Here is a 22940-nt window from a genome sequence, read left to right as displayed (position 1 = left end):
TACAGGCATGCGCCACCACACCCAGCTAATTTTGTATTTTTAGTAGAGACGGGGTTTCTCCATGTTGGTCAGACTGGTCTCAAACTCCCGACCTCAGGTGATCAGCCCACCTCAGCCTCCCAAAGTGCTGGGATTACAGGAGTGAGCCTCCGCACCTGGCCACCACTCTTACTCAGTGTAGTACTGGAAGTCCCAGCGACTACAATAAGACAAAAAAAAAATGCAGACATATATATTAGACATGAAGAAATAAAACCATGTTTATTCACAGAAGATATGATTGTCTATGTAGAAAGTCTGGTTAAATCTGCAAAAAAAAGCTACTAGAACTAAGTGACTTTAGCAAAGTTTTAGCACATACTGCTAGAAAAATTGGGTAACCGTATTTTTTTAAAAAGCATAGATTCATACCTTGTACCATATACAAAAATTGACTCAAAATGGATCATAGACCTAAATGTAAAACCTAAAACTATAAAACTTTTAGGAGGAAACATGGGAGAAAACCTTTGTCATCTCATGTTAAGCAAAGACTCCTCTGATGTAACACAAAAAGCATGATCCATAGAAGAACAAATTAATAAATTTAACAGCCATGGTGGCACATGCCTGTGGTCCCAGCTACTCAAGAGGCGGAGATGGGAGGTTCGCTTGAGCCCAGGAGGTCGAAGCTACAGTGACCTATGAGCACACCACTTGCACCCCAGCCTGGGTGACAGAGTGAGATCCTGTCTCAAAAAAAGGGGAGAGATCTCCATACCCATCTTCATAACAGCATTTTTCACAATAGCCAAAAGGTGGGAACAATGCACATGTCCATCAGTGGATGAATGGATAAATAAAATGTGGTATATACATACAATAGAATAATACTCATCATTAAAAAGAAAAGAAATTCTGACACAGGCTACAACACAGATTAAGCTTGAATACATTATGCAAAGTGAAATAAGCCAGTCACAAAAAGATAAATATTATATGACTATCAGGGTATCCAAATTCAGAGACAGAAAGTAGCATGGCAGTCGCCAGAGGTTGTGGGCAGAAGGGGTTGGGAGGTTATTGTTTAATAAGTACAGTTTTGGTTATGCATAATATAAATCATTCTGCCATAAAGACACATGTACACATATGTTCACTGCAGCACTATTCACAATACCAAAGACATGGAATCGACCTAAATGTCTATCAACGACAGACTGGATAAAGAAAATGTGGTACATATGTGTGGGGATTATGGGAACTACAATTCGAGATTTAGGTGTGGACACAGCCAAACCATATCAGATGGTAACGTTTATGTTCTGTGTATTTTACCACAATTTTTAAAAATAAAAACAAATGTGTCAATAAAGCTTTCCCATAATGAAAAAAAGACACTGTTTACAGAATGAGAAGACAAGATACTGGCCAGGCACAATGGCTCATGCCTGTAATCCCAGAACTTTGGGAGGCTAAGACGGGTGTATCACTTGAGGTCCAGAGTTCAAGACCAGCCTTGCCAACATGGTGAAACCTTGTCTCTAGTAAAAATATAAAAGTTAGCCAAGCATGGTGGCCTGCGCCTGTAATTCCAGCTACTCAGGAGGCTGAGGCATGAGAATTACTTGAACCCAGGAGGCGGAGGTTGCAGTGAGCCGAGATTGCACCACTGCACTCCAACCTGGGTGAGGACTCTGTTTCAAAAAAAAAAAAAAAAAAAAAAAACTCTTGTATCCAGCATATAATCCTCAAAATTCAAAAATAATAAAACAATCCAAAATATGCAAGAGATGTGAACACCTTGCCAAAGAAGATATGTAGATAGCAAATAAGCATATAAAATATGCTCAAATCATTAGAGGATGCAAATAAAAACGATGAGATACCACCACATACCTAATGTCAAAAAACCTGGCTGGGCATGGTGGCTCACACCTGTAATCCTAGCACTTTGGGAGACCGAGATGGGAGGATTACTTGAGGCCAGCAGTTCAAGACCATCCTGGTCAACACAGTGAGACCCCATCTCTATTTAAATGTATAAAAAAAAAAAAAAATTTAAAAATTAAAAAACTAAACTGACACCCCCAAGTACTAGAGAGGATGTGGAAATGAAACTTTCATACTGATGGGAATGTGAAATGGTAGAGCCACTTTGAAAAACAGTTTAGAAGTTTCTTAAAATGTCAAACATATGCTTACCATATATCCCAGCAATCCAACTCTAGGTATTCACTATAGATAAATGAAAACACAAAATGTTGCATACAAATGTTTATAGCAGCTTTACTTGTAATTGTCCAAAACTGCAAAGATCCTAAACATCCTTCAACTGGGGAATAAACAGTAGTAAATCCACACAATGGAGTGACTCAGAAATAAGAACTATTAATATACTGAGAAATATGGATGAATCTCAAATGTATTACTCATAGCAAAAGAAGTTGCTCTCAAAATGCTACATACCATATAATTTCACGTATATAACATTCTTCAAAAGACGAAAATATATGGCCGGACACGGTGGTTCATGCCTATAATCCCAGCACTTTGGGAGGCCAAGGTGGGTGGATCTTTTGAGGTCAGAAGTTCAAGACCAGTCTGGCCAGTGTGGTGAAACCCCCGCCTCTACTAAAAATACAAGAATTAGCCCAGCATGGTGGTGGGCACCTGTAGTCCCTGTTACTCGGGAGGCTAAGGCAGGAGAATCGCTTGAACCCAGGAGGTGGAGGTTGTAGTGAGCCAAGATCACGCCACTGCACTCCAGCCTCAGTGAAAGAGTGAGACTCTGTCTCAAAAAAAAAAAAAAAAAAAAAAAAAAAAAGACAAAAATATAAGAACAAAGAAAAAGGCCAGGCGCAGTGGCTTACTCTTGTAATCCCAGCACTTTGGGAGGCTGAGGCAGGAGGATCATGAGGTCAGGAGTTTGAGACCAGCCTGGCCAAAACAGTGAAACCCCATCTCTACTAAAAATACAAAAATTAGCTGGGCGTGGTGGCGGGCGCCCATAATCCCAGCTACTCGGGAGGCTGAGGCAGGAGAACCGCTTGAACCCTGGAGGCGGAGGTTGCAGTGAACCGAGATCACGCCACTGCACCACTCCAGCCTGGACAACAGAGCTAAACTCTGTCTCAAAAAAAAAAAAAAAAAGAGAACGAAGAAAAAAACCAGTGACTGCCAGGGTTTGGGTGTAGGGGACTGGTTTTGACTACAAAGTAGCAGGAATAAATTTGGTAGGGAGAGGCTAAGAGGACTGTTCTGTACCTTGGTTGCATTGGTGGTTACACAACTCTACACATTTATCAGAGCTTTATAGAACTGTATACCAGAGTGAATTTTACTGTAATGTAAATGTTTATAATTTTTAAAACCTGAAGGCATAAAATAAGCCTACTCATTGTATGATTCTATTGATATGACAGTCATACTAAAGCAAAACTATAAGGGCAGAAAACAAATCAGTGGTTAGCAGAATCTGAGGGTTGGGGGTAGGAGTTGACTACAAAAGGGCCTGGAGAGTTTTAGGGGGGTGATGCAACTATATTTCGATTGTGGTAGTGGTTCACTCCTGTATATGTTTGTACAAACTCACATAACTAAAACTATAAAGAGTGAACTTTACTATATGTAAATTGTACCCTAATTGTTTTGAAAAATGAAGGTAAAAAGAAAATACTTTTTTAAAAAAAACCTTTGAGATATGCTGTAGGTAGAGAAACTGCATTCCCAACGTCTTTTTTGTTTTCCTCTTTTTTTTTTTTCCCTGAGACAGTCTCACTCTGTTGCCCACGCTGGAGTGCAGTGGCACAATCTCGGCTCAATGCAGCATCGACCTCCTGGGCTCAAGAGATCCTCCTGCCTCAGCCCCATGGGTAGCTGGGACTACAGGCATGAGACACCATGCCCAGCTAATCTTTGTATTTTTTTGGTAGAGATGAGGTTTCGCCATATTGTTTAGGCTGGTCTTGAACTCCTGACCTCAAGTGATCCGCCTGCCTTGGCCTCCCAAAATGCTGGGATTACAGGTGAGAGCTATCGTAACTGGCCTGCAGTCCCGAATTCTTACCAACATGACTACTTTAGTTCTGTTTGATTTTGGCCAAATTATGCTCCCATGCTGTTTCTTACTCATTTAGATACTTCCATTTCTAATATTTACCTCCCAGCACTTCTCCATTACCGATGGGGTCACCTCCTGATAAACCCGTAATTTGCACATTACAATGGGTTTACCAGGAAGTAGCCCCATCATAAGTAGAGGTGCATTCTGAATGTATACTGCTTTTCCACCAAAAATCCCACATCAAACCACCAAAAGTCGGGGACTGTCTGTATTTTAAATGCTAAATTATGAAACGCTGTATGGTTGCAAAATAGACTTAGCTGTCCTGGTATGCAATTTTTCATTATAACACTATCACATACCAGGAGAGTTCAATGAGATAGTGTGAAATAAGTTGTAGCCTATTCAAGAGCACAGAGTGTAGTTTTAGCAAGACACTAAAAACTAGTAGTTTAAGAAACTAGTTTTTTAAACCAAAAAAGAAAAAATTTAACGTTAAATGCATTTAACGGACTTGATAACAGAGACTGGCACAAAGTAGGGGCTTAATCAATCTTCCTTTGTTAAGGAGGCAGTACAATATAGAGGAAAGGGCCTGCATAGGGTTTTAATCACGCTTGGGTTCCAATCCTAGCACCACCACTTAATATGCCCACGTGGGTCTGGCCATCCTGTCAACTTTTTTTTTTTTTTTTTTCGAGACGAAGTCTCACTCTGTCCCCCAGGCTGGAGTGCAGTGGTGTGATGTCGACTCACTGCAACCTCCGCCTCCTGAGATCAAGTGATTCTCCTGCCTCAGCCTCCTGCATAACTGGGATTACAGGTGTGAGCCACCATGCTCAGCCAACATTCTGAGATTACTTTTTTTTTTCATTTGGGGAGACGAATCCCTTACTAGCAGAGCTGTATTGAGGGTTAAAGGTGGTAATGGGTCTCCAGGGCTTGGTGCAGTTTGTACTCAACAAGTACGTAATTCTCTCCTTTGGTTGCCTCTGAATACAAGAGTGGTCTTGTACTTCCCTGCCTGAACAGTCCACAGCCAATGGCACTCCAGTCCTTGTCACATGGTTCCACTCTTAGGATGTAAATTAGGAGGTACCAGCTTGAGACGCAGAGGCAAAGGCAAGGTTAAGATGCAGCTGTGGGGCTGGGCACAGTGGCTCATGCCTATAATCCCAGCACTTTGGGAGGCCGAAGCGAGTGGATCACTTGAGGTCAAGAGTTCGAGACCAGCCTGGTCAACATGGTGAACCATCGTCTCTACTAAAAATACAAAAACTAGCCAGGTGTGGTGGCAGGTGCCTGTAATCCCAGCTACTTGGGAGGCTAAGGCAGGAGGATCACTTGAACCCGGGAGGCAGAGGTTGCAGTGAGCCGAGATCACGCCATGGCACTCCAGCCTGGGCAACAGAGCAAAATAAATAAATAAAGGTGCAGCTGTGGGTCGAAGGATGGTGTGGAAGTTTGGGGTAGACATCCAAGACTGCAGTAATGCTATGCCCACCCACTTCAAATGTGTCAACTCAAGTAAATTGCTGGGAAGTGAAGTTGTGGGCAAAACCCCCAAAATACCCTGGCAAAGAAAGAAGATTGTGTTTCAGTTGCAATCATCTACCCTAATCCCTTTCTGAGGGCCTCTGGCACTGCTTGGGCTCACTGCCCTTGTCTGATGGGGTAGGATCTCCCAGAGGAGACAGCTAATTATACTTTAATGAGGTGACTTACAGACACTGGAAAAGGAGTTGGCTGGTACACTCCCATATATAGCAGCTCTCTCGAGGATACAGTCTGTGAATAAATGGTACCAGAACCCTCTTGAGCCATGGAATTCAAATGCTGGTGCAATAGGAGACATGGTCACACAAGGGCAGGGTCCAGCCAGAGTACTTCAGTTAAAGAGATTCCTCCAATTCACAATCTGCCCAGGAATGGCCCCAAGACAGGGCTTCCCCCTAAAGCCTCCCTACTAACAGGTGCTTTGTTTTCTCTTCACGCAAACAGGGTAGTGCCTACCATACTTCAGCACAAGCCAGGCTTGTTTGTTCTCTTCTTCCCTCTACCCTATCCCTAGAACCTTCCAGAGACACAGGAGGCTCATTACTTTCTACTTTTTCTCACTGCCACCCAGGTGAAGACCTATGGACTTGGAAGATGCATGGGCCAAAGCCCACTGCAGGCATCCCTTGCCACTGAAATCTCCTGTGGGGTGGTAAAGAAACCATCACCCTCCCGCAGGGACCCCCAGGTCTACCAGCAACCTAACTTCTAGTGGCATATTCACCTGTCTAAGAGAGTTTTGTAGGCAGAGTTTTGTAGGTCAGCCCTCAACAGGTGTTAGCACCTGAGCTCTGCTGCTGCTACTTTTATTTCTCTTGTAAAACAGAGTAGGGGTTAAATAGAGGGTATTGGATTTGGCAGCTGCAGCCCCTTGGGATTTTTTTTTTTTTTTTTTTTTTTGGGACGGAGTTTCGTGTTGTTGCCCAGGCTAGAGTGCAATGGTGCCGTCTAGGCTCACTGCAACCTCTGCCTCCCAGGTTCAGGCGATTCTTCTGCCTTAGTCTCCCAGGTTCAGGCGATTCTCCTGCCTCAGCCTCCCAAGTAGCTGGGATTATAGGCACCTGCCACTAAGCACGGCTAAATTTTTTTGTATTTTTAGTAGAGACGGGGTTTCACCATGTTGGCCAGGCTGGTCTCGAACTCCTGACCTCAGATGATCTGCCCACCTCGGCCTCCCAAAGTGCTGGGATTACAGACGTGAGCCACAGCACCTAGCCGGGACTGTTTTTACTGGAGGAGGGGGAGAAGACACACAGTGGGGAAAGCGTTCTTTCAATATGCATATGCTTCAGGGAGAACCAAACTATTTCACTGGTATTCCCCCGTACCACCGGAACTGGTGCTTGGAGCGGAAGGGAAGTGAGATCAGTCGATTAGTCACCAACACCATCATCAGCATTGCCAGAGAGGTCGAGAGCAGACATCATGGAATCAGACAGCTTGCTGGCGATTTTATCTGCAAATGGAGAAATACAGGCAATCTTTTGGTGGCTGGCTTGCCACCAGGAGGCCTGCTGACGCTGGCCTACATCTACCTTGGTCTACACCAAGCTCCTGAACTGGCTCACTTACCCCCAAACACTACCACAAAACTGGTGAGTGCTGGAAGCCACTGCTCAGCTTCACAGGTAGACAATCCATTTTTCTACCTGTGAAATGATCATCCCAACACAGCTTCTATCTCAGGGTTTCAGACTCACTGGGCTCCAAGTATTTTTGTCCAAATACCAAAGCAATAATTTTCTTTTACTATGTCAAACTTAGTGCTCTACCATTACCCTCAAAACAAAGCTCTCACAGCAAAGGGCAACATGGCTGTATGTTCGCCATAAGCCTGAACGTTCACCACGCACACCTCCCATCCCCCAGACACACCCTGTTGTTCCTCAGGATGCCCCCCAGACTTCACCTCCTCCAGGAGGCTTTCTCTGATCACCCCTATCCAACCACCATCCCCAGGCTGGGTTAGGTTCCCTCACTGTGCTTGCTGGGTCTTCAACGTGATTACTATGTGCTCGTGCTGCCAAGGTCTGTTTTCTTGTCTCCTCCTCACTCCCTAATAAGACTAGGAGTTCAAAGGCAATTCATCTGAATTCCCAGGACTCAGTGTGGAGCCAGGCCAAGAGTGAATGTCTGATTGTGTATGTTTGGTTACAGAACACAATCTAGTTCAAAGAATAGGGCTGTTGGGGTCAATCAACCCAAAGTCTGTATTTTGGCTCCATCAACTACAAGTTGTCTTACCTTTAGTGTGTCACTTAATGTCTCTGGACCTCAGTTTTCTCACTTATCAAATAAGGGGAAGACTTTTGCAATGAGTTAGTGAAAAGTACAGCATGGAAACCCAAATGGGCCAGCTACACAATGTACCACCATTAAAACGAGGGGAAGAAGTTCTTTTGTGTATTAACATAGACATATCCCTAAGATATAGTGAGTGGAAAAATGATAGGGCAAAACCATGTGTCCAGTAGATTGGCATTTGTGTGGAAAAAGAGAACAAAGAATATATAGATATTTGCTTGTCAGGAAAGACACAATAAACTAACTGGCTGACGAGGGGGCGGTCTGGATGACTAGCGGGTGGGAGAGATTTTACTGTATATCCTCTTGTACCTGTAGGATTTTGAGTATATTGCCTATTGATATATAGCCTGCAAGCTACCTAACACATAGAGAGTACCTGATAAATAAATGGTCGTTATTTGATACACAGACTAGGCAGGCCAGTGGTTCTCCCAGTGTGATCCCCAGAGAAATAGCATCAGCTGGGAACCTGTTAGAAATACAAATTCTAACAGGCCCCACAGAAGACCTACTCAATTAGAAACTATGAGGGAGGGGCACAGAAATCTGTGTTTTAACAAACCCTCCAGGGAATCCTGATGCGAGCTGAAGTTTGAGAACCACTGTGCTAGTAGTTGAGCCTCCTAGCTCATCCCTGCCCCCAACCCTAGACTGGAGCTGGACACAGAGAGATACTCATTCAGGAGCCCCAATCAAGATCCCAGGTGGGGCCACGTGCAATGGCTCACATCTGTAATCCTAGCACTTTGGAAGGCCGAGGCAAGTGGATCACCTGAGGTCAGGAGTTTGAGACCAGCCTGGCCAACATGGCGAAACATCGTCTCTACTAAAAATACAAAAATGAGCCGGACATGGTGGCAGGTGCCTGTAATCCCAGCTACTCAGGAAGCTGAGGCAGGAGAATCGCTTGAACCCAGGGGGCGGAGACTGCAGTGAGCCAGAAAAAAAAAACAAAAAAAGATCCCATGTGGGCCCCTTTTAGAGCACAGGGTTGGTCAGGGGCTCCCACCTGCACGTTTCTGCATCTTCTTCTTATTTTTCAGGGCAGATGCCAGAGCCTGGCCCTGTTGCAGGGGGTCCGTCTCCATGATCCTCTGCAGCACTGAGCGGCGGTCCACTGAACAGACATCCACCATACTGTTGCTCTTAGGGCGGTGGTCCACATTGCGTTTAGCCCACCCCATCTGATGACGGTTCGGATTGGTGCAATACCCAGTGAGATCTCCAATCTAGGAAGAGACAGAAAACATAACGATGAGGTCTTAACCCCCAGAGAACCTCCAAAGACTTCTGCAGAAAAGGTAGGGACACAGGCTTGGGTAAGAACAGGAGCCTGGAGCCATGTGGAACTAGGCTCCAATTCTGGCCCCACCACACTCCAGCAGGTGCTTAGTTAACGCTCAGCCTCAGTTCCCTATCTGTCAAATGGGGGGTGGATAAGGGGTAGTTTGCATGGCTTCTACAAGAATAAAATGAAAAGGTAGGCCGGGCACGGTGGCTCATGCCTATAATCCCAGCACTTGGGGAGGCTGAGACAGGCGGATCACAAAGTCAAGAGATCGAGACCATCCTGGCCAACACGATGAAACCCCGTCTCTACTAAAAATACAAAAATTAGCTGGGCATGGTGGCACACACCTGTAGTCCTAGCTACTCGGGAGGCTGAGGCAAGAGAATCACTTGAACCTGGGAGGCGGCAGTTGCAGAGAGCCGAGATCGCACCACTGCACTCCAGCCTGGTAACAGAGACTCTGTCTCAAAAAAAAAAATTTTCTGGCAGGTGCAGTGGTTCACTAGGATTAGGTCTGTAATCCTAGCACTTTGGGAGGCCAAGGCAGGAGGATCACTTGAGCCCAGGAGTTTGAGACCAGCCTAAGCATCAAAATGAGACCTTCGTCTCTACAAACAATTGTTAAAAATTAGCTGGGAGGCTGGGCGTGGTGGCTCACTCCTGTAATCCTAGCACTTTGGGAGGCTGAGGCGGGCAGATCACTTGAGGTCAGGAGTTCCAGACCAGCCTGGCCAACATGGTGAAACCTTTCTCTACTGAAAATACAAAAATTAGCCAGGCATGGTGAGGGGTGCCTATAATCCCAGCTACTTGGGAGGCTGAGGCAGGAAAATCACTTGAACCCAGGAGGTGCAGGTTGCAGTGAGCCAAGACTGCACCACTGCACTCCGGCCTGGGCAACAGAGCAAGACCCTGTCTCAAAAAATAAAAATAAAAATAAAATTAGCTGCGCATGGTGGCTTGCATCTGTAATCCCAGGCACTTGGGAGGCTGAGGTGGGGGGATTGCTTGAGCCCAGAGTTCAAGGCTGCAGTGAGCCAAGATCACACCACTGCACTCCAGCCTGGGTGCCAGAGCAAGACCCTGTCTTAAAAAAAAATTTTTTTTTTGACATCTACTTTGTGTCCAGCTCTGTGTGGGGCAATGCTGGGACAGAGAAATGAGTGACTCCATTCCATCTTTTTTTTTTTTTTTGAGACAGAGTTTCGCTCTGTTGCCCAGGCTGGAGTGCAGTGGTATGATCTTGGCTCACTGTAGCCTGTGCCTCCTAGGTTCAAGCAATCCTCCTGCCTCAACCTCCCGAGTAGCTGAGATTATAGGCATGCATCACCACACCTGGCTAATTTTTTTTATTTTTAGTAGAGACGGGGTTTCACCATGTTGGCCAGGCTGGCCTCGAACTCCTGACCTCAGGTGATCCACCCGCCTTGGCTTCCCAAAGTGCTGGGATTACAGGCATGAGCCACCGCGCCCGGCCTCGGTTCCATCTTCAGGAAACAACCAGGCTAAAGAAGGTACAATGATCTATACCACTAATCGGAGTATGGTAACTGCCCATCAGAAACATGAAGGATGAGTGACTGAGGTTAGGGATGATAGTGGTGGTCAACATACTACTGATGGGGAGGGTTCATTCCTGACTGAACTCTGAAAAAACATAGAGCACACCTGAGTACCAAAAACAGTGTCTGTCTCTGGCTGGGGAGAGTGGGTCACACCTGTAATCCAAACACTTTGGGAGGCCAAGGAGGGCGGATCACTTAGGGTCAGGAGTTCGAGACCAGCCTGGCTGACATGGCTGGGTCCTGGACCACATGCTGCTGACCCCCTTGCCCAGAGAACTCCTCAGGTTTCAAGACGTGGCTTGATAGGGTTTGGCTGTGTCCCCACCCAAAATCTCATCTTGAATTGTAAACCCCATAATTCCCATAATCCCTACATGTCAAGGGAGAGACCAGGTGGAAGTAATTGAATCATGGGGGTGGTCTCCCCCATGCTCTTATCATGATAGTGGGTTCTCATGAGATCTGATGGTTTTATGTGTTTGGTAGTTCCTCCTGTGTTCATTCGTCTTCCTGCCACCTTGTGAAGAAGGTGCCTGCTTCCCCTTCACCTTCTGCCATGATTGTAAGTTTCCTGAGTCCTCCCCAGCCATGCTGAACTGTGAGTCAATTAAATCTCTTTCCTTTATAAATTACCCAGTCTCAGGCAGCTCTTTACAGCAGTATGAAAACGGACTAATACATGACTCAAGCAAGACTTCCTTGACCCACAGGTAGTACAGGTTAGGGTCCTTGGATCCATGCTGTCCCAACCTCGACCCCTATCCGCACCCTATGTGTCTCCCATCACAGTGCGGATGTCTGTGTCTGAAGCCCACTAAAATATGAACTCCTCAAGGGCAGAGATGGGGGATGGACTGGCAGAAGAAGAGGCTGAAAAAACCTCTAGGAGTCATCATATCATGCCCTGCAGATCTTCAATAGCAGGCCACAGGCATATGGACTTGATCGTGTAGGTGTTGGGGAGCCATGAAATCAGTTTAAGCAGGGGAGGTGACATGGTCAGACTGGGCCATTAGAAACCAGGGGACACGGCCGGGTGCAGTGGCTCACGCCTGTAATCCCAGCACTTTGGGAGGCCGAGGCAGGTGGATCACCTGAGGTCAGGAGCTCAAGACCAGCCTGGCCAACATAGTGAAACCTCATCTCTACAAAAAAAAAAAAAAAAAAAAAATTAGCCAGGCATGGTGGTGGGCGCCTGTAGTCCCAGCTGCTCCGGAGGCTGAGGCAGGAGAATTGCTTGAACCCAGGAGGCGGAGGTTGCAGTGAGCTGAGATCACGCCACTGCACTCCAGCCTGGGTGGCAGAGCGAGTTTCTGTCTCAAAAAAGAAAGAAAAAGAAAGAAAGAAACCTTGGGACATATGTCCAAGTAAGTGAGGGCTGGAAGCTTAGTTTAGGGTAACAGGAATGGTAGGGATGAAAAGGATGAAAAGCTTGTCAAAAGATTTAGGAGGGAGAAGACATAGGTCTTGCTGACTGACAGAGTATAAGATCCCAGGCCAGGCATGGTGGCTCATGCCTGTAATCCTAGCACTTTGGAAGGCCGAGGCAGGCAGATCACCCGAGGTCAGGGGTTCGAGACCAGCCTGGCCAACATAGCAAAACCCTGTCTCTACTAAAAACACAAAAATTAAGCCGGGTGTCGTGGCGCATGCCTGTAATTCCAGCTAATTGGGAGGCTGAGGCAGGAGAATCACGTGAACCTGGGAGGCGGAGGCTGCAGTGAGCCAAGATCACGCCACTGCACTGCAGCCTGGGTGACAGAGTGAGACTCTGTCTCAAAAAAAAAAAATAAATAAATAAAATAAAATAAAATAAAATCCTGGTACTAGTTAGGGAGAAGAAAGAGTCGTTTGCAAGTTGGACAACTGGGTGGCTAGATAGTGATACCTGTTCTACGGGCTAGAACCAGAGCTGGGAAAGCTGCCTTAGAGAGCATGCCTGCTTCCTGGACCTGTCATTGCTTGGTAAAGGATGCACTAGGCCAGGCATCCAGAAGCCCACAGGGAGCGAGTGAACCACCCACATCTCACCACATGAAAGGCAGGTAAAAGGGATTGACCACTTCCCAGAGCCCTGGGGAGAGAAGAGGGTTGCCATGAACAAAGATGACAGGTACCTTATACACGGTGGTTTTATTTTCAATGGCATCTGCTATTTTCGTCATCGGAGAATGGAGCAACTTGATCTCCATTTCAAGTGGGTCCGTGTCACCCAACAGCTCATCAGATTCTCCGGTGGCCAAGCCTTTAACACAACCAACACCACTGTCAGGGCCCTGGCTCCCCTCTGTTGCCAGCCCCCTGGTCAGGCCTCAGTGAAAAGGATACATGGATGCTTCCCAGGGGAGTCAGGTGCAGGAACTTTTTCACTCCTGCTGAGAGGCCACATCACCAAGAATTAAAAGCATGGGTTTTGCAGTAGGACATTCACTTGCTGGGAGCTGGACTCAGAGCTTCAGCTTCCTCATGTGGAAAATGGGAATTCCACAAGCCCTCTTCACACTGGGCTGCTGTGAGACATGGCAGATGTCTGTAATGCTCTGGCCCAAGATGCTGCTCTGTAAATGGCAGGCACTGGGATTCCCTCCCCAGGACCAGACTTTCTCCTCCTCTCTCTGGCCCCTTGCCTGGAGCTGGCCTCTACTGCAACCCTCAGATGTGCCCACTGCCCTGTGCCCCACTACCCTCATGCCTGCTTCTATAATTTTGCCCCTATTCCCTACCCTCGGCCTTCTAATCCCTACTCACCCTTCAAGATCCAGCACTAGGGCCAACTCCTCCAGGAAACCTTCACCACTAAACCTGTTCCTCACTGTCTTCTCAATTTCTCAGACCTCAGTCTTTGGCCAAAATGTATTCTCAGTGATGGAGCACCTCTTGCCCTCACATCCAGCCAGGGTCAAGCATCATCATAAGAACATAAACTCAAACCCCTCTCAACTGCCCTACTTAACAGAAGAGGAAACTAAGGCCAGACACAGTGGCTCATGTCTGTAATCCCAGCACTTTGGGAGGCCAAGGCAGGCAGATTGCTTGAAGCCAGGAGTTCGAGACCAGCCTGGCCAACATGGCAAAACCCCATCTCTACTAAAAATAAAAAAAATTAGCCAGGCGTGATGGTGCACACCTATAGTCTCAGCTACTCAGGCAGCTGAGGCACAAGAATCACTTGACCCCAGGAGGCAGAGATTGCAGTAAGCCCAGATCATACCACTGTACTCCAGCCTGGGCAACAAAGCAAGATTCTGCCTCAAAAAAAAACAAAAAGAGGAAACAAATTCAGAAAGGGGGCTGACTTGCTCAAAGCCACATGAAATACAAACTAGAAAGCAGGCAAGTCCTCTTAACCTCGTGTGTAACACAAGGACACTAAAAGACCCAGAGAAGGAAAACTACCGGACCTCAAGAGAAAAAACAGAGAATCTAGAAGCCAGGCTAGCCAAGGCTTCCTCAACTACCCCATAATGTCTACAGACAAGCCCAGAAGGCACTGGATACCTTCCTTAGGCAGTGTAGAGAATGAAGCAGGGAGCCACAAGCCAGGGCTGCAGAGAGTAATATCTGAGGGCAAACATTCTCAGGAGTTTCTGAGAGTCACATCTCTGTTCCCCAGCAAATAATCATCTTAATAAAAACTAACATTTACTGAGCATCTATTTACTATATGCCAGGCACTGTTGTTCTAAATGTCTTTTACATTATTAAATAAATCCTCATAACTACCTTATCGGGTGGACTTACTGTCCCCATTTTACAGATGACATCATTGAGACAAAGAAGTGAAGTAATTTGTTTAGCATCACACAGTAAAAAGGAAACAAAGCTCGGATTTGAATCCAGGCAGTCTATACTTTTGGACACCCAGCTCCTCTGAGCTGGAAGAGTCTTCAACAGGGCAGGAGAACTGGGTCAAAGGCCACCTCTGCTGACATCCTTTTGGCAAATATCAGCTTTCTGTGACTTGGGTACCTTACTCACCGATAGGGGTAAGAAGGAAAATCTAGAAGTGGACCTGAAGTGGTTGTGAAAAAGCCTAAGGCAACATTAGAGAGTTTTTGAGAGAATGTCTCAGTCCATTCCAGGTCCCAAGAGACAGGAATGGAGCTTCACATTTCCAGAGCACCTCAATGGGTACCAGGCACTTTTTCTTTCGTATTTACCGAAAGCTCACAACCACCCTCCCCCAACCTGCCCTGCCAGGGCCAGATTAGAATTCCCCACCTTGCAAGAAAAAGAAATTAGGCCTCAAGCTGCTTAAGCAACTTGTCCAAAGCCCAAGTAGAGCCAAGGAAGCGGGAGGTCAAAAGTGGGATTTGCTGTCAGGTCTGTGTGGCCCCACTAGTGCAAGACCAAGTGCACCCACCCTGCCCACACTTACATTCCATGGTGTCTTCATTGGCCTGCTCAGTATCCTCAATGTCAAAGACCTCGGTCATTTCCTTAACGATCTCAGCACTGAGATGGGTGGGCAGAGTGTGAGTGGCTGGTGGTGGTATATAGAAGCTGATCTTCCCGCTGCATTGGGAGATAGGGGAGATTAGTGGTGCTGTCACTGAGAGAACCAATGACAATCCAAGAGACGATGAGTTTGCAGGCCAGAAACAGCAACGGAACAAGAAAACCCAGACAGTGGCTTCTGAACAAGAAAGAATTGAGTTGCTGGATAATCACTGGGCATAAAGTCTCGAGCAGGACATGACCTGGCACCTTGGCCATCCTCTGCCCCAAGACCCAGGAAGTCAAGCTGCCCCAGCGGCAATGAGCACAGATGAGCCCCTTTGGGGAGCCAGGCTCCCAGCGGGCCTCACCCTTACCCCTAACCCCCTCCTCACCTCACCCAGTCAGCTAGGACAGCTTTGGCCGCCTGTTCCTGACTATATAAGCCTCCCTTCTTCTTCTTCCCCAAACGGTGGGCCACTGCCGTCAGAAAGTGCTCAGTGGTCTGGAACCCAGAGACGCCATAATAGTTGGAAATCTGGTGAAGGGAGGAAGGAGAGAAGTCATGAGGAGGAATGAAGGGCCCTTAGAGTAGGGCAGGGCATCAGCCAGGGCTCTGCTGCGGACCTCCTCCAGGTTGCAGCGCTGCAGGATGGTCTCCACTGGGCTCACAGGGTCTGCCAGCTTCTGCACATGGACGCAGTTACGCAGGATGGTGCCCACCTCTGAGTTGGGCCCTGGGACAATGCCTGGAGCATCCAAGAGCCGGATGAACTTGTCCAGGTAGACCTCCTGCATGAATCTGGGGTGGGGAAGAAGAAAGCCCAGATGTACCTGGCATCGTAGAAGCCCCAATCACGAAGGTGGGCCTGGGATGTGGGAGTGTAAAGGAGTGAGGGGAGGGTGCATTAGAGACGAAGGTGGAGAGATGTAGAGCTGGAGGAGGGGTGACTGGGGCTCTACAGACTTGAGGCTGATTCTAATCTATCCTCTGCCACTGGGGACTGAGCTGCAGGATCTTGGGCAAGCTTGACTCTCCAAGCCTCAGCTGCTTCATCCAGTCAACAGAGCTCCCATTTGTAACCCAATCTTGCATCGTTATTCAGAAGCTTCAAGGCGCTAATGGGAACCACCCATGTGGGGACCTGGCCCACACCTAGGGTGTATCAGGAAAATGACGGTTATGAGACTCCCATGCCTGGGGAAAGCATCAGGGGATGGTCCATGATAAGGAAAGGGACAGGGGCTGAAGGCATGGGAGTTGGGGGGAAATGGTAGGGTCAAGGAATTGTGGAGTGGAGGAGCAGGCAGGTGCTTACTTGGTAATTCCAGGAACAGCTCCCACGCTGCATGCGCGGCTGCGCTTCAGGCTATTGATCAGGCTGCTCTTCCCAACATTGGGAAGACCTACAAAATAGCAGCAGATGGCTCAGGGCAGAAGAGGCCCTCAGGAACACTCAGGCCAGCCTGTGTGAGGGAGGCCTAGCCAGGGGTAGTAACCAGGCCATGGGGAAGCCAAAAAATTGAGCCTGACCTCCTCCCTTCCCACCCCAGGCCCTGACAAAGCCCCTACAGGGCCTTTCTACCTCTCCCCTCCACTTGTGAGCATGCTAGATAGGTATGTCCCTCTTTCTAGACGTGACACCAACCTCCCACCCACAATCAGCCAGGCAGAGGTCCTCAATGCAAGGCCTCAGTGGCACAATCCAACAGAAGGTGGACATCGAGAAATGTCTAAGAAACAGAGAACAACCTGTCTGGGTGTATCATTCCATGGATGGGGATGGAGGTCATCTCCAGATGCCAGTCTCTCTGTGCAGCTGTCTACCTGAGGTGTGTATTTTGCTGTTTGGGCATCTGTCAGCCATTCTCAGCCTGTGGATGTCTTTGTGTTTCCCCTCACTGGGCCTCATTCTCACCGTTCTCTTTCTGTATGTGCTCAATTTACATGTGTGTACTATTGTCTCAAGCATATGCTTGTTTCAACCCGAGAAAGCTGATTGCCTAAAGAAAAAAAAAGTATATGTCTAAGTATACCTCTCGTGCATGAAGCCTCTGCACACCTCTCTCCCCCCTCCCTCTCTCTAGGTCATTCTCATTCTAAATTATCACCATGCATGGAAGTCTCTACACATCTCTCTCTCTCTCTCTCTCTCGGTCATTCCCATTCTCAGTATCACCACTTTTTCCTTTTCTTGTATCTCTCCCACTCAGTCTCTTTCTCTATCTTATCTTTGTTTCTCTCTGTGTCTCTGTATCTAAGCACCTCTTTCTCTGCCAATTTGTCTGTCTCTCATTCTGGCCATTGTTCTTTTCTCTCTGATTCTCTCCACCCCACCAATCCTGCCTCTATTTGTAATTCCCTCCATGCCAACTCCTGTCAGCCTCTGTCCATGCTCCTCATCTCTGTGGGCTGGTCACTTCATGGATGCCTCTCTGTATGTGTCTCACGGTGTCTCTTCTACTCTCTCCCTGTCTGCGCCTCCTTAACCTCCTCTCTGTATGTCTCTATTTCTCTCTGTACAGGTACACATACCTGCCTCATCGTGACATGTCTGGTATTTGTGTCCCTCTGTAACTCTGGGTATGTGATTATGTTCGAGGGTCAAGGTGTATGTGGGCACATGCGTGTCTTCTTTTTTTTGAGACGGAGTCTCGCTCTGTTGCCCAGGCTGAATCTCAACGGTGGCACGATCTCAACTCACTGTAACCTCAACTCACTGTAACCTCCACCTCCCAGATTCAAGCGATTCTCCTGCCTCAGCCTCCCGAGTACCTGGGATTACAAATGCCCGCCACCACACACATCTAATTTTTGTATTTTTAGTAGACATGGGGTTTCGCCATGTTGGCCATGCTGGTCTCAAACTCCTGACCTCAAGTGATCTGTGCGCCTCAGCCTCCCAAAGTGCTGGGGCTACAGGCATGAATGAGCTGCTACATCCAGCCCTCCTTGTGGTTCTATGCGCGTTGCGGGAGCAGCGTTGGGGTGGGTGTGTGTGGGAAGGGCTTGGTCTACATGCATTTTGACTCTGGTTCTGTCTCGCTAGATGTGCCTCCTCTGGATCTCTAGGTCTGTAGCGTGGGTCTGTGTGTGTGTTTGTGGATCTGTATGTGTACTTAAGAGCTATGTGTATGTGTTCCTCTGTATCTACAGCCTTGTCCAGTCTGCTTCCATGTATGTCTCTCTCTGAATCTGTCTCTATCCCTGTAGTATGTTTGTCTCTCTCATTCTTTGAGAAAACATGTCTGCCTCTCTACATACATGGGTTATCTCTACCCTTCCTATGTCTCCCTCGGCAGATCTCTGTATGCATGTCTGTTTCTATGTCCCTTTTGGTGTTTCTGATTGTATCTCCCTCTTTACATGCCTCCATCATGTAAATTTGTCTCCTCTTTCCATTCCCCACCAATCCTGCCATCTGGCTTCTCAGTGCGTTCTCTGTGTCTTCTTCTGTATCTATCCTGGTATGCGTACCTACACCTTCTCAGTGTCTAGCTCTCTCCAATGTCTTTCTCACGTGGCTTCACATTCTTTCTCTGGTGATCTATCTCTGCCTCTCTCAATTTCCCTACTCCATTCCCATCATCCCTCCCTCAGAAACCTGTGCTCCAGAAAGGCCCAGGTTTTGATCCTCAGCTCTGCCTTGTCTTGCACAGGGCTGGGCTCCAAAAGTCCCTTTGCCCTTCTCTGAGCCTCACTCAGAATTCTCATCCGTAAAAGGTAGACGGTCACCCCACCCTCCCATAGCTCTGATAGGATGAGATGGTACCAACTCCAAGCCTGGCACCCTGCATTTGCTCCATGAATCTAATACTCAATACGCAGTGATGCCCACCCATCCAAGTTACAAATCACGAAACCCTTCCTGAACCACTCCTCTCTCCCCTAAAAAGACAATGAAGCTCCCAGGATCCTTTCCCCCAGCGAAGTGTCCGCTCAAGAAAGAAGCCTGAGCCCCATGACCACACAGCAGGTCTTACCCACAACACCCACACGAATGTGGGTGCGCACTTCACCAAGGCGGCAATAGTTCCCCAGAACCCTCATGAGGCTTTCAGCTCCAAAGCAGGCTTTGCTTTTCAGCAGTGACTTAGAGGCCTGATCTACTGGCACACTGCAACGATTCTGGAAAAAAAAAATGAATATTACAAAAGAGACATCAGGTGGCAGATGAGGTCTGAGCCCAGATTTCCAACTTTCAGGGCCTCCCTGTGATCACTGAGCTCCTCAGCCTGAAACGGAAGGCTTCTCACACAGATCTTGAACACGTGTCATCTCCCCATTCCCCTCCACTGTCTTTGTGTCTCCAGTCTCCTCTGCCCCTGCCTCTGCTTCAACACATGTCACTTGCCTCCCTCGGCAGTGGCAGGATGGCATCCTGGCTCTAAATAGGCCAGGTTTGAGCTCCAGGTCTACTTCTCACAGGCCTATGTCCAGCAAAGCCTGCTTCCCTTCTCCAGGCTTCAGTGCCCTGTGTGCACAACAGGGATGCCCACCCTCCCTGCCTGCGCAGGGATGAGAGGGAGCCTGGCCCACAGCCTACCCTCCCTCAATTCCTCACACAGGACAAAGCCATCCCAACCTTTACTCCTGATGCCACCTCCTCTGCCCAGAATTCCCTCCCTCCTCTTCCCTTACTTTTTTTCTTTGAGACAGAGTCTTACTCTGTCACCCAGGCAGGAGTGTGGTGGCGCAACCTTGGCTCACTGCAACTTCCACCTCCTGGGTTCAAACGATTCTCATGCCTCAACATCCCAAGTAGCTGGGACTACAGGCATGCACCACCACACCCGGCTAACTTTTGTATTTTTAGTAAAGACAGAGTTTCGCCATGTTGGTCAGGCTGGTCTCAAACTCCTGGCATCAAGCAATCTGCCCACCTTGGCCTCCCAAAGTGCTGGGATTACGGGCGTGAGCCACCACGCCCAGCCACAGCATTGTTTCCAATATCACAAAATTGGAATTAGCCTATATATCCATCAATAAGAAACAGGTTAAAAAGCTGTAGCCTTAAAGTGGAATACAAATGAAATACAGCTGTTAGAAAAGGTGGCTTCTGGCCGGGTGCTGTGGCTCATGCCTGTAATCCAGCACTTTGGGAGGCCAAGGCAGGCGGATCACTTGAGGTCACGAGTTTAAGACCAGCCTGGCCAACATGGCAAAACCACGTCTCTACTAAAAATACAAAAATTAGCTGGGTGTGGTGGCGCGCACCTGTAATCCCAGCTACTCGGGAGGCTGAGGCAGAAGAATCGCTTGAACCCGGGAGGCAGAGGTTGCAGTGACCCAAGATTGCACCAGCGCACCCCAGCCTGGGCGATAGAGTGAGACGTCATCTCAAAAAAAAAAAAAAAAAGAAAAAAAAAGAAAGAAAAGGCGGCTTCTATTTTTGCCATCAAAAAGCCCAAGAAGCTGGGCACGGTGGCTCACACCTGTAATCCCAGTACTTTGGGAAGCTAAAGCAGGTGGATCACTTGAGGTCAGGAGTTCAAGACCAGCCTGACCAACATGGTAAAACCCTGTCTCTACTAAAAATACAAAATTAGCCAGACGTGGTAGCACATGCCTGTCATCCCAGCTACTCGGGAGGCTGAGGGAGGAGAATCACTTGAACCCGGGAGGCAGAAGTTGCAGTGAGCCGAGATCGTGCCATCCCACTCCAGCCTGAGCAACAAGAGTGAAACTCCATCTCAAAAAAAATTTAAATTTAAATTTAAAAAAGGCTAAGAAAATGTAAATAAGGTATCATGTTTCTGAAAGGTTTAAAAGTTTAATGCTATCAAATGTTGCCAAGGGTGTAGGAAAAGAGGCCTCTCACACATTCATCTACCCCACTGGTGGGAGTATGAATTGGTACAGCCATCACGGAGGGTGATTCATCAGTGTCTAGGTAAAGGTAAAATGCAGAAAGGCTATGACCCAGCCACTCCCTTTCTCTACCTCACCTACAAACACACACTTGCCCATGTGCCAAGGAGACATGTGCAAGGGTATTTGTGGAAGCCCAGGTTATAACGATAAAAAACTGGAAACTAATTGTATTCAGCCTCGAAAAGGCACATCTCTACAGAAAGATGTCCAAGAGAAAAAAAACTAAGCCACAGAATGATATACATAATACTTCCAAACAGTACTCCCTCTTTATATATACACTTCTATGTATATCCAAAGCACAGAATAACATTTGGAAGAAGGCCGAGTGCAGTGGCTTACGCCTGTAATCTCCGCACTTTGGAAGGCTGAGATGGGAGGGTCACTTGAGGCCAGGAGTTCAAGACCAGCCTGGGCAACAAAGCAAGACCCTCCCCCAATCTCTACAAAAATAAAAAAGATAAAAATTCGCCTGGCATGGTGGCATGCACTTATAGTCCAAGGTACTCAGGAGGCTGAGGCAGGAGGATGGCTTGAGCCCAGTAGTTTGAGGCTGCAATGAGCTATCATCACGTCACTCCACTGAGGCCTGGATGACCAATTGAGACCCTAAATATCTGTATCTAAAATAAATAAAGTCTGGAAGAATGCACACCAAACTGTCAATGGTAGTTACCTCTGGGCATGAATAAAGGAGACTAGAATTAGGGAGACTGGTGAAAGGGTATTTAAGCTTTATCTGTAGTTAATTTTATTTTTTCTACTTTATTTTTAAATAAGTTTAACATCCAATGCAAAATTGAAAAAAAATGTCCCTTAGTATCCAATTTTTCTCCCAGAAACAATCAGTTTCTGTATTAATATTTTACAAAGCATACATATTTCTCTATTAATGATATAATTGGGAAGAACTGTGATTTGTTTCAAAGAGAAAAATGATTGCAGGTATACGTATTTTTTAAAGTTAACAAGTAGTTGGTTGTGCACAGTGGCTCACAGCTATAATCCTAGCATTCTGGGAAGCCAAGGCTGGTAGATCACCTGAGGTCAGGAGTTCGAGACCAGCCTGGCCAACATGGTGAAACCCCATCTCTACCAAAAAAAAAAAACACAAAACTTAGCCACAATCCTGGCTACTCTAGAGGCTGAGGCACAAGAATCACTTGAACCCAGGAAGCAGAGATTGCAGTGAGCCGAGATGGTGCCATGCACTCTAGCCTGGGTGACAAAGTGAGACTCTGTCTCAAAAAATAAAAAATAAAGTTAGACCGGGAGTGGTGGCTCACGCCTGTAATCCCAGCACTTTGGGAGGCCAAGGCGGGTGGATCACCCGAGGTCAGGAGCTTGAGACCAGCCCGGCCAACACGGCGAAACCCCGTCTCTACTAAAAATACAAAAATTAGCCAGGCATGGTGGCACATGCCTGTAGTCCCAGCTACTTGGGAGGCTGAGGCAGGAGAATTGCTTGAACCTGGTGGGCAGTGGTTGCAGTAAGCCAAGATCATGCCATTGCACTCCAGCCTGGGCAACAGAGTGAGACTCTGTCTCAAATAAATAAACAAACAAACAAACAAGTAGTTAACTGTATTTTACAAATTCCCTATAGACATTATGTTTTATCCTTACAACTGAAAAAAAAGAAATGCTTCCTGAAGAGTGATAATACAGGAAGAAGTCAAGTGAAACTAATATTAAGAAGTCACTGGCCAGGCATGGTGGCTTATGCCTATAATCCCAGCACATTGGGAGGCCGAGGTGGGTGGATCACCTGAAGTCAGGAGTTCGAGACCAGCCTGGTCAACATGGCGAAACCCATCTCTACTAAAAATACAAAAATTACAAAAATTAGCAGGGCATGGTGAC

The 22940-nt window shown here is 47.2% G+C and overlaps 1 protein-coding gene across 2 annotated transcripts in view; it reads right to left on the bottom strand.

Annotated features, from left to right (window-relative positions):
- Positions 1-2241: 2241 nt before the first annotated feature.
- The window catches only part of GNL3L (G protein nucleolar 3 like), a 37059-nt gene continuing 16360 nt past the window's right edge, over positions 2242-22940 (bottom strand). For both annotated transcript variants that reach the window (XM_019019411.3, XM_004064224.4), the window contains exons 9-16: positions 19187-19331; positions 16522-16609; positions 15830-16004; positions 15598-15740; positions 15144-15280; positions 12883-13010; positions 8919-9138; positions 2242-7058 (exon numbers count right to left, since the gene is read on the bottom strand). In XM_019019411.3, coding sequence (XP_018874956.2) covers positions 6976-7058; positions 8919-9138; positions 12883-13010; positions 15144-15280; positions 15598-15740; positions 15830-16004; positions 16522-16609; positions 19187-19331 — 1119 coding nt within the window. In that variant the 3' untranslated portion in view covers positions 2242-6975. The remainder of the gene's footprint in view (positions 7059-8918; positions 9139-12882; positions 13011-15143; positions 15281-15597; positions 15741-15829; positions 16005-16521; positions 16610-19186; positions 19332-22940) is intronic.

The sequence above is a fragment of the Gorilla gorilla genome, chromosome X (assembly GCF_029281585.2).
Source record: "Gorilla gorilla gorilla isolate KB3781 chromosome X, NHGRI_mGorGor1-v2.1_pri, whole genome shotgun sequence".
Taxonomy (NCBI): domain Eukaryota; kingdom Metazoa; phylum Chordata; class Mammalia; order Primates; family Hominidae; genus Gorilla; species Gorilla gorilla.
Note: the sequence above shows the minus strand (reverse complement) of the source record. Positions and strands in the feature narration are given on the sequence as shown.